The sequence below is a fragment of the Cibotium barometz genome, chromosome 38 (genome assembly GCF_041138505.1).
Source record: "Cibotium barometz isolate CiBa-2024 chromosome 38, ASM4113850v1, whole genome shotgun sequence".
Classification (NCBI taxonomy): domain Eukaryota; kingdom Viridiplantae; phylum Streptophyta; class Polypodiopsida; order Cyatheales; family Cibotiaceae; genus Cibotium; species Cibotium barometz.
In genome coordinates, this window is record NC_141083.1 from 3,660,645 (window position 1) to 3,672,701 (window position 12,057).

At 43.5% G+C, this 12,057-nt stretch overlaps 1 protein-coding gene across 3 annotated transcripts; it reads right to left on the reverse strand.

The window, feature by feature from the left end:
* Positions 1 to 549: 549 nt before the first annotated feature.
* Positions 550 to 11,756, reverse strand: LOC147616252 (uncharacterized). 3 transcript variants are annotated; one of them, XM_086777271.1, is made up of 24 exons: positions 11,298 to 11,756; positions 10,191 to 10,610; positions 9,494 to 9,654; positions 9,122 to 9,361; positions 8,866 to 8,975; positions 8,636 to 8,713; positions 8,378 to 8,484; positions 8,136 to 8,230; positions 7,888 to 8,006; positions 7,420 to 7,523; positions 7,234 to 7,311; positions 7,051 to 7,129; positions 6,777 to 6,948; positions 6,479 to 6,549; positions 6,212 to 6,292; positions 6,069 to 6,139; positions 5,853 to 5,949; positions 5,679 to 5,738; positions 5,458 to 5,512; positions 4,825 to 5,285; positions 2,003 to 4,663; positions 1,349 to 1,915; positions 1,196 to 1,254; positions 550 to 1,039 (listed from the first exon to the last, which is right to left on the reverse strand). In XM_086777271.1, exons 2-24 carry the CDS (start codon positions 10,574 to 10,576, stop codon positions 835 to 837), a joined length of 6,117 nt encoding a protein of 2,038 aa, XP_086633397.1. In that variant the 5' UTR covers positions 10,577 to 10,610; positions 11,298 to 11,756; the 3' UTR covers positions 550 to 834. The 3 variants fall into 3 exon arrangements, with proteins under 3 accessions (XP_086633397.1, XP_086633398.1, XP_086633399.1); XM_086777272.1 differs by having other exon boundaries at positions 7,888 to 8,003; positions 11,216 to 11,749; XM_086777273.1 differs by having other exon boundaries at positions 9,122 to 9,371; positions 11,298 to 11,679.
* Positions 11,757 to 12,057: the final 301 nt, after the last annotated feature.

A 12,057-nucleotide genomic window follows, 5' to 3' on the forward strand; every position in this document is an offset into this window, starting at 1 on the left:
CCAGCTTGGGCAGAATTTTGGGCCCCCAAAGGTATAGTTTTCTTCTTCATGTTGTTTTGACAGCAGCCACTTTCCTCGCAGATCATTATATAGCATCTTTTGGTCTTGGCTTCTTCTAAGTCATGTACATATGCGTACGCATACACATACGTATATGTACATATACACGTACAGATTACACATGGGTGTACCCATTTCTATGTACATATACATTTGTAATATACATATACGTATATAGTACATGAATATAGTATATGTATATGTATATGTATATGAAAATGTATATGTACATAAACATTTGCTTTACATGTCTACAATATACATATACAAAGGGCTCCTAGAAAAGGGACTGGATGGAACAAATCAATTTGCTAGACCTAAATCTGCCAAACTGTGTGCTGGAACCAAGTTCCATATAAAAAACAGAGACAAGATGAACCCTTTGTTTCCTGTAGATTTGATCACAAAGTGAGTTTAACTTCACTTTCCCAAAATCAGACCACAATGTGAATTCAACTTTCACAGAATTCTGTTTCCCAAAATCAGGTGTACACCACGAAAGTACTAGTGGGAACTTTATTCATACAATCAATGAATAGATCATATGCTCGATTGGCTGATTACTATTGGCATGGGGTGACACTTTTTTGTGCACAAACACCATGATGTGTTACTACACAGAAAATACAAGAATTTACATTAACCTTGACATCAGTTTAGAGTGTACAATTAACTTCTGAAGTTGACACAAGCAGAAAGAGTGTTACTGCTCTGAAGTCCTCTAAAAACACAAGATTTTACATTGCACTCTTACCGCGGGTGAAAGCTAGGGATTTAAGATGAGGATTCACAAGAAATTTCATTCAACATGTCTCTTGCAAATGCTTGCAATCCCTGCGACATCGGGTGCTGGATCCCACAGTATCTCTCGGCATTGGTTGCTAGAAGTTGTACATCGGAATAAAAAGCCCGAGTTGAGTGGTAGTAATCCTTCTCCAGGCGTTGCTTGAGAACATCCAAAGTCAATGGAAGAGGTAACCTGCCAAGGTAACCACATACGCTTAAGCTTATCAAGAAAAGCATCATGCGAGAATTCTCCATTAATGCAGCTATGTGGACAAGCTTTCTCCCAATATATAGACGTTGTAAAGATGATGCATCTGAGCCTGCACTAAGGAGATGCTGTGGATAATACCTGTTTATAAAATCTGACCTACAAGATGATTGCTTGAGTCTGCGTAAGCCATAAGCATCCTGCATGCGGTCGTGAAGATGTGCCATGCAAACACCTTATTATCTGGTCAAGATATTTACATTGTAAAGCTTGCAAACTGAATGGCTATATTACCTCTGGCTCATTAGCAGCAGACTCGAGCACCGACAGCAATTGTTCTCTTGTATGCTGGTTTATGTGTGGAGGTTCCCATCTTGCATCACTTGGATCAAAGAGCTCCCAAGGACTGTGACAATAGGGCTTGTTTGGGTCGGATTTGTACTGTACCATGAACCTATCCCAAGGGCTCTCGGGAAAATCAAAGGATTTTGGTTTCACAGCTACAACTCTCCCCTCCCACCATTCACCCCCTTGGCCATTTTGAGACCTCCACCACACTTTACATCTATCCCTGTTTGTCCATCTCCTCTCTATGGAAGCATCATACCTACTTTTTTCTACAATGAAGTCTGGAAAGTTTGTTAACTCTAGCAAAGTTAACCAGAAGGTTTTTCCATGCAACTGTGATGTGCGATCCGAAAATTCCAAAGTAAATTTACAGCAAGTATCTCTGGAATCCGGAAGTATGGTGTACTCAAGGTCCACAACTTGACAGATCTCCACAGCACGTAGAGTGTCCTCGTATATTGTCCAGGGGCCAGGCTCATCTATTTTGTATGAGTTTAGATACTCTTCATGTCCCTAGGAAACACCAAAACCAAACAAGCATTAGTGATCAAAATATGCCAGTTGTTCCTCACTGCACTGTAATACAGACATGATTTTTACCTGCCTAAGGTAGGCAACCTCATCACCAAACTGAGGGATGTAATGGGTGCCTTCTTCAACCTCTGACAGCAAAAGCCAGGCTAAGCTCTTCCTTGTTCGAACACCCTTGTCCCGCATCATTGTGATTGTTTCCACCTGTCTTTGTTGATCTCTATCCAATGTCCTTGTCATCTCTCTCCTTGTTCGACTTGACACTCTCAACACCTTTTTTTCCATCGGCGGTACAGATGCCCCCCCTTGCCCAGACCTCCCCAAATCAGTCCCTCTAGATCTATTGGAGTTTGTGGCAAGCAGCTCATCAAAACTTTGGGTCAATCTGTTAGGTGCATGATCGACGTGTACTTCTGAATCTTCACCTTCATAGTTGTTACGCCAAGACGGGGCATTTCTCCAGGTGCGCTGCCTTCTGCTGCTGTCTTGGTTTTCCAAAGCCTCCTTTTCCTTATTCACAGCTGCCCTTCTCCCTCTGTTTCCCTTCACTCTGGTCTCTCTAACACCCTCCGACATCACTGATCGCATGTGCCGTACTCTCCTCTTTCCCATGGGATCCTCACCAGAGTTTTGAACTGTATTGTTATTAGTTGATTCTATCTCACCCAGAGTTCTCCTTTTATGCCTTAGGTAATGTGCTGCACTCTCCGATTCACTCCAACTTGCATTGTCCTGGATGAAATCACTTTCACTGTGCCCTTCGCTTATATGTTGCCCTGCCTCACCCCTCTCTCCTGAAGATCCTTGCACAGGACCATTTGAATCCTCTCTGTAAACTTCTTTCTCCTTACTTTCGAATCCTTTAAATACAAAAATTCTCTTTGTACTTCTTGGATGCACAGTACTTTTGAGAGGATTTTCTGAAACATGATGCTTATAATCTCCTTCCTCACTAATCTGCAAGAACTGGGAGTCATCATATTCATCCACCTTCTCTGCGGTGTTATGTACAGAAGTCCTCCTCCCGTTCCTAATCCGAGCATTGTTTTCTGTTCCATAACCCACCCCTCTTGGACTATTACTGGTTTTTCCAACATCATCCTGCTGGTGTTCTTCTTCCACAGCCATTCTATCGGTGTGATCTGATGTGTGCCACCACCTACCTCCAGCATTTTTCATTTGTGAGTTGATGTCCGTCTGATTTGATTTGGTAAATATGCTAGACCTACTCTTCAGCTTGTCATTCTGCAAAACCTCCTCTTCTCGGGCCTCATAAATATTTAAATATCTTGTGTTCAGAGGGTTGAATCTGGCAGAAGACTCAGGGGACGACGGCCAATGAAGCCTAGGCTCCAACTTTTTTCCTGGAGGTTCAACCTCTCTTCTTGGAAGATCAAAAAGTGTAGGTGAAGCTTCTGAATTTCCAGCCCTATTTATCCCTCCACGATCAGTCTCTCTCTCATGCCTTGAAATTTCCAATCCTACACCTGGATACAAACCCCCTGCAGCCCCCCCTGATCTATCCTGGTAACCTTCACAAATGCTGGCTGACCTATCATTGCTGCAGCTCAAACTGGACGGACTTGAGCCAGTTGGCTCTACAGTAGCAGTTTCGTGTCCCCCTTTTGCCCACTTCGAAATTTGCACTACAGCTGATTGGCCCTTATCCTTCCGCTTTTTCGAAATAAAATGCCTTCTATGATTTCCTGGTAACCTAGCTGTTTCATTATCAGTTGTCATGAAACCAGCATTTTGTAATCCACTGTAATTCCCATTGTCAGCCGTGTCTGATAGACCACCAAAACTGTCGTGAAAATGCTGAGCAGCTTGGGGAGGTTTGACAGTAAGCCTTCTCATTTTTCTCTTGGTGTGGTCTCTTGAAGTGGTGATTTGGTCTGCTTTCAAGGTGATATTTTCCCCAGCAGAATCTGTGTCTTCTAACTCCACTTTGCTAAATGACCCCATGATGTCAATTTCATTTTTCCGCAGCTTCAAAACCAGTCGTCTTTGGGACCTCGGTCGCCTGCTTAATTCGCCTGGCTCTGACATATCCCGCCTAGTAACAGCTGACATATCTTTTTCAAATGCATCCTCCTTTGCGACCATTTCAAAATCTTCATCGTTCTCATCATCCCGAAAGATCTCATGTTTCTCAAACATGCTAAGGCTTTCTTGCCTTAGATTGCTTCTAGGATCTTCACCTCTGGCATCCTTCTCAGGATTCTCTTGATCCTCCAAGTCTTCCTCCCTTTCATCGTTTTCTACAGCTTCTTTCTCATTTGTTTGAAACATAACCTCTTTCCCAATGCTTTCAAAGACTTCCTCCCTACCTTCTGCTTCCATAACTTCATCTTTCTCTTGTGTTTGGTGTATATCCTCATCATTCTTCTGATCACTGCTTAAGGGCAGGCTTGTACGAGGCCCCTCGGATTCAGGCTCTTGTTCAGTGCTATAAGAACTCGTCTCCTGATGGCTGGATGATGCTTCTTCTTCATCTACATCTTCGTTTGTACTGATGTGAGAAAACAGCTGCAATGCATTCTTTGCAGCAACCCTCTTGGGGCGGGCTGACTGTGGTTGCGAGCCAGGTCTCACAATAGACGACTCCAAAGCAGCCTGCCTTTTCCTCGAGTGTCTTCTTTCCATCCCATCATCAACCCTTTCATCAACTGTTTGAAAATCGGGAGGGAGTTTCCTGACTTTTCTTCCAAGAGAGTTGCTAAGTGTTCCCTGTTCGAAAGAAATACAAAGGTTAAAACACAAGCATATAAATTTACAACTTAACCACTTCACTGCCTTGCTCTAATTTGAAAAAAAATAGAAATCAGAAATCCTTTCTTGAGAGGAAAACGGGGCCGCGCGCGCGGGGGGGGGGGGGGGGGGTGGTCTACCTCGGATCTCTGTTTGTTACGGTTTGACCGACGCAACTGAATCTCCTGTACACTTTCTTCTTCACTTTCACCTTCTTCCTCATGACTATGCCCCATGCCTTCACTGGAGCTTGCAGTTCCTTCATCATCATCATCAAGGAGACTTAAACTCTCCTCAGTGACACTGTAATCTGATCCCGAATCATCACTGAGCCTGGTCACATCTTGCTCCCAGTCTATTTCCTCATCAGCATCTGTAGGCGGTTGCTCAACCCATCTCCTTGCACCATCCTCTGCAGTGTTGACTGGGGATCCTTGAATGTTGGGATGAAAAGTAAGGGGATGGTCTCCGAATGAAACATAATTGATATCATCAATGCCAACAGAAAGATCAACACGGAGAGGTTGCCAGTCTATGCCCAAAGCTCCGAGACGCCGCTGCTGATACATACTCTGGTAAGGCTCCTGGTATGGGATCATATCTGAATGACGATTTGATGAACACAATTACTGCAAAGCATGTTATATGGTGTGTAACATTGCCTTCAATAAATGCATATACTAACTATTACTTAATGCATACTTAAGGCAATCTTCACTTGAATCTATGCAATCTCTATAAAACAGAACACCAGAATTCACATTGCTGCTTACTTGCATCACAGAGAAGATCTTGGATATTCCTCTGATGAGGTGGTAGTTGTGTCTCCTGCATTTGCACAAGTAGCAGATTAAGAACAAGTACATAACCAGGGTAAAAAGGCCAACTTATGTGCTACTATATATATATATATATACCAAGATGAATCCACGAACACGCCCAAAATCACCTTTTAGGAACGTGCATGTTATATGTGCTACTATGACTATCTCACCTGATCCAACACATTGCCTTGAAAGTCACGAACAAGTGGACGGAAGTCTCCTAGGAAAAACTGCCAAATGGTCGAGTTAATTCTAGTTTCTATTTGTCATCATCAATGCATACATTGCTGTTTCCTAAGGACATAGACCACAAACAATGGATGCACACTACCTTGAGAGCATACCTGGTCATACTTAGCATCCTTCTGGGATTGTCCCTGACCAGTTGTCAGCAGATAAACTTGTCCCACCTCATCTGACACCACAAGGGAGGTTCCATCCCTGGAAAAGAAGTGATGTGAGTAAGTCAAACAAGAGGTAAATCTTTAAATCAGCTCTTGACAACTGGATAAAATATTCGGACATTATATTAACAGTGGGCAAAGGCGTGAAGATCTTACGGAGAGAAACTACCATCAACAATTTGAAAATCGCCAGTTTCATACACGCGAACTGGCCGCCCTTCCCATATCTGCCATTTTATCATTATGATAAGTAGTGTTATCCTCAAAAACTTGGAGAAAGGAAAGAAAAGTTTACTCACATCCCAAATGATAACTCGACCGTCGTATCCAGCACTCATAGCAATCCTTGGAATGAAGGGATGTACATCTACCACAAACGTCTGGAATATAAACCCAAAAAACAAAACAAATAATCAAATCAAAGGCACAGAGGCACTCAGCATGTTGGGAAGACAGAACATCAGCTTTCTCTTTGCCATTCGCCACTCCCCATACGACCACATAAACAAAAATCTCTTCAACTACTGATACAAATTTTTGACAAGGTATGTCGCTTATGTACAAACCGATTTAGTATGGCCAGTAAGTGAGTGGACTAAGCTGCCATCAACTGCATTCCAAACACATATCCTGCAATCTGCAGTATTGTCAAACACAGCAACTGGCCAGCATGCTCTCACAAGCTGATAACAAATCCCTCAAAACTGTGTTTAGACCCAAAAACAAATAAAAAGGTAAGTGGAACAACTATGTCTTAGGTAAACAAATATCAGCTCTCCAATGTTTGGTGTCATTTAAAAGCTGTGTTCATAACACCTCTAAAATACCATCATGCAAAGCTGAATATATGAAGGCAATGCTTACCCATTATTGCTGCAAGGACAAAACGGTTATCCAAGCTCCAAACAATCATGTTGACACCTCGTGGGGTGGGCAAAAATCTTTGCCGAGGTCCTCCACCTCTTGGAGGATGAGGAGGCATAGGTGGAGGTGGTACCCGCAAGTGATAGGCTTTTATCCAGCAGCCATATCTGGCCTACAAAAAGGTGAGAATCATGTGTTGGTAACAGGCACAAAATTTATAGAGATTTTTAACATCAACAGAGTTCACATCATACAAACAACAGAAGTTACTTACATCTTTCCTGCGAGATTTATATATCCAAATGATCGCACTACCATCCCGGGAGCAAGTTACGATACTATCACGAGTAAGCCTAGAAAAAGAAATCTCTTAAAACTTTTGGAAAGATAGAAATGTGAAACAAAAACAAACGCCAGTGTACCAACAACAGCTTGTAAGAGAACAACAGATACAAACCATGAGTTCTTGAATTTTGTTGCACGATCCTCTTTGGCACTCTCAATGGTATAAGGTTTCACCAGACCTGCACAACCACTTCATACACAAAGAAAAAGAAGACTCTTCAACAACAACCAGATGATGTCAAGACGGCAAGACATAAAGGCTAGATTGCCATTCAATATCAAAAGTAATGAAAGTCACCTGAATTGCACATAGTTTACAGCATTTTCATGACCCTTCAGTACATCCAACTCATGGTTTGGCTTTCCTGTGATTTCATCATTCCACTTCCTAGCATCCCAAACCTGGTAAGAAACCCAACGGTGGTAATAAGAGTGTGGAAGCTATCAGCATGAATTACTAAAGTAGGTTTCACACAACGGCACACCCATGAGGGGAGATCCATTGTGACTGCCAGTGAGTCTTGAATGACAGTCCAAGCCACCACCAAAACCCACCCACCCCCCAGGATCATATAAGCAGGGATTTAAGTGTATCCAATAAGCCTCGGACAGGCAATTAATCTTCCCAGTCCAGACCCCCCGCTCGTAGGACAGCCGCCGGGCGGGGCCGCGGGGGGGGGGGGTGTTGCAGTGGTCGGACCGGCAAGAGTGTATCCCCACCATTGGACACCAAGTAAAGAGAACACAATAAAGCGGCACACTTTACCCGTGCTACCCTGTCTGAGCTGCCAGTCACAAAGATACTGCCGTCCGCATTAAAAGCACAGCAAGAGATTTGAAGCCCCGCCTGTTGTACAGGCTGTGCAGCAACATTTGATTTTGCTGCTGAAATTTCCAAAAGGAAGAAGACCAATTAGACTGCAAAATACTATCCCATAGTGATTTATGGAATAACTCATACATTTTCACTCTGAAATGTTTCACACTTGCAAACAGAAGCCTAATACTACTTACATGGGTTGCTTGCTTCGGGATTTGGCATATATACTCGGGACTTTACAGATGAGTCTCGGGCATCCCAAATGCGGCACGTTCCATCATCCGAAGACCTAAGTGCAAACTCTTAGCATAAGACATTAGCCCCTCAAAAAAAATCACATTGGGGCAAGCTTTTACTTCTGGCAAAGCCATGAAGGTGACATGAGCTGGGCACTTCTAAAAACTTAACCCAAAGATAAAATGGATAGAGGACTTACGAAAGTAGATGGTGCTCACAACTCTGCCTGGGGCTGAATGCAATAGCTGTTACAGCACCAGTGTGGCCACGCAAAACTGAAACTGGAACTCCATCAGGTAGACGCCACTGGCAAACACAAGAAGCACAAGGTCCCTCCCAATGAGAAAATGTGATTACAACTATTGGGAAAACGAACATGAGCAAAACAGATGTGGACCACGAAGTAGGTCAATCTCATCAGCACCTAAACAAGAAACAATCAAAGATATAAACTTACTACACGGATTGTGCAATCATTTGAAGCAGAAGCTACTAGTGCATTGCCACTGCTAACAGACAACTCTGTGATGTCACCCTGCATTCATTACATGTGCACCACACCACCACAACAATGGGTGAGAAAACACCCCAGCAGAATTATAATTGACAACTCCAAACCTAAAAAATCCACATCATAAAATATTCAGAAAAAAATTGTCACTAAATCACATGTAAACAGAAAGGAACCTCATGTCCACGACAGCTACGAAGGCAAAAGCCTGTTTCTGTAGACCAAATTTTTACGAGCCGATCATCTGAACCAGTAATTATGTGCTGCCCAGTCCTGTCAAAAATAGCTGCAAAACATAGACACAACACCGAAACGCATTAATTAGAACCTTTGAGGAATAATGGGTGTGGTGCGTCCACACATCAGACCCTGCCCACATTGTAAAAGTTGCTTTAAGAAAAGGCTTTGATTACAAGATTTCAAGATCTTTACCACAATAAACAGCATTTCTATGGCCTCTGAACTTTTTGATTATCTGTATCTTGTCAACCAAAACTGATGGTTTTACGATGGCATAACTGGCAGCTCTGATGGATGGTGAGTGATGATGCCTTGAAAAGCCACCGCCCAATTCTCTCAAGGTTAATCCACGAACCTGACTAGATTGCCAATGAGGCCACCGAAGCTGTAGCAGCAACTGAGGAGTCTTCTCTTTACCTCTGGTAGGTTCAGCTGTATACCACTAATAGCGATGTTAGTGTTTGAATCAAAAGGCTCCTCTGAGCAGCAAACTGCCACAGCTGTTGTACCTTACTTGAACACTAGATACACCTAGGGCAAGAGTAGAAATAACATAGTACTCACTATTCAAAAGTGAAAATGAGCCGAGTCCTAAGACAGTGGGAACATCTGCTGCAGTTGGAATTCTAGAATTGGGAGGCTGGAGTGCTGCGGAAGCTCTCCTAGAAGCTATCAACTGCTGCCGCAGAAGTTTTACCAGGTGATTCTTTTCGATGTTGGGATGTCTACAGATCAAATCATATGAAAACATGTCAGCCTTTGGGCAGATCTTTGCTAGTGTGCAACATCAACATCCAAATAAACTAAGATAATGTGATCCACAGCACAGTAGTCATCAAAGTTGGTGTCAACAAAAAGGATTAAGAGACAGTCTGAAGCTTCACTTGCAAGTCAGGCAGGGTACAGAACAGTCCTTGCACGTCCATATGGCCCCATCTTGGCTGCCCCCATCAGGAATGGACGGCAAACCTGCCTGCCAAACTGCTGTCCCATCACACGGGCAGGGACTGTTCTGTACCATGCCTTAGCATACTCATTTTACGTTATACACAGGGCTTTTACACAAAACGCCCATGAGCATTTAAAGAGCTTCAAGGTCAACGTTAAACATGGAAGCACCAACGTCTCAGGCTTCCTGTCTTCTAAAATAGGTCTCTCAGAACATCCTCAGTTACAAAATGCCCATGTTGTGATCTACAAAAAACTGCTACTATGTTCACAGTGTCTGATGATGGGCTAATGTTAATGCTATCTATCCTACCTTTCTACAACTTGAATGTAGCTCAGTGGAAATGATATCCCATCATCGTCCTCGTCGCCGCTAGACAAGCCTGTTCGTGAGAACCAGGCATGGTATCGTCTTGGTAACAACTTATGCTGCAGAAGCTCATTCCAAAGCTGGCCAGTCGCTCTGTTGCATGGGCCACTAGACAAGAAGTGCATGATCAGGAAGTAGACCTCGCTCAGATTCACATCCACATCCTCCTCCTGCTCCTGCAGCTGAACCATGCCTGGAGTGAGGGCTAAGCTTGGTTCCTCAGCAGCAATCCTCTTCTCAACCCGTCTCTGTGTGTGCGGGATTATTCGTTCAACCAATGTGGGCAGCCCTGACTTTTCCCCTGCCATGGCTCCCTTCCAAGCTGCCATCTTGGTTACAGTTCAAAAAACCATCTCAAGAAACCTGCCAAGCACAACAACACACGACATAAGTCAGATATCATCCTATCACCAAACCCTAATTTATGCTACATGCCTGTAAACATGTATCAAGATCACAAAAATCATAATCTCTGCAAAAGGTAAGAAAACTAGGCAGTTCATGTATCAGAAATCCCTGACCTAGATCACAAAACTAGGCAAGAGACAACAGAACCAGTATCAAAATAACCCGGAACTAGATCACCAGCCTGAATTTATGCAAGAGGCAAGAAAACATGGCAGTTCGTGTATCAGAAAACCCTGGCCTAGATCACAAAACCCTAACCTAAGAAAACAAGGCAGTTCTCGTATCAGGAAACCGATGACACCAAGCATCTGACTGACCAAGCAAAAAATAGCTGTCGTGAGTGCCCGCTGCAAAGCAGCCACTTCGAAAGACCCCTAAATTGAGACAGTCTACAGAGAGAGATGTGGCCTTGAAGTGCAACAGGCAAAAAAATTGGCAGCCAAAAATGCGACCAAGGAGACCAAACTAACCAAAATTTGCACAGAATTTGCAGCCAAAATGGAACCTTGTAAGTGATAATCCGCAAGTAAAAGATGTCTGCGCTTTCACAGAATCCTAACCTAGCTTGAAAGTTAGAAATATAAAATCCACTGACACCGCTTCCTGCTGAACCTGGACACAGGGGAGACCCAAAAAAACCACCTAATTCCACAGATCCGCTCAGGTGCCCGCTTCTGTGAGTGCGCCTGCTTCAAAATATACAGCACACTGATCCTCTGTGTAGCAGTGAGAATGCCGATTCGAGGCCTCTTGCCGTAAAAATTGAAACTAAAGGCCCCTACATAAGGTGCACGTAACCCTGAACAAATCTGTGCGAGGGGAGACGAAAGAGTTTGTCTTGCATCAGATATGTCGAAACGGTAGGCAAGCTGCCGAAGAAGGTAGATCAGGGAATAGTGTACTTGTAAGCAGTGAACTGTACATGGGTTGAAAAGACGGCTAAGAGATGGAAAAACAGAAGAGCCAAAATGAAAGGGACCGCAAGCGAGAGCTAGGGCAAAAACTGAAGCTTTGGCAGTCCGCTATGGCAATCGAGCTTTTCTTCTTCTTCTTCTTCTTGGCTCTGCGCAGGAAGATGGAAAAGAAGAAAGCCCAAAGCACGAGGTAAGCTGCTCGGAGACAAAGACCTCAATGGCAATGACGAGGCTGCCTGTTTGCCACGAGGGAAATGACGTGCCAAGCTACTATTTGTCATAAGCTGAAGTATGGCTGCCACGTAAACATCATGCCACGCAAACTTGCCACCTCATTTTTAGCCCTGGTCAAGTTACTCAGGCATTTTCTACCGCGGTCACATTCTTAACCCAGTAAAAGTACACATGTATGATGAGTGTCGGGGCTCCGTGCTTATTGATTATTATTTGTTAGGAGCAACATTTTTGACACATTTTGAAATTTTCCT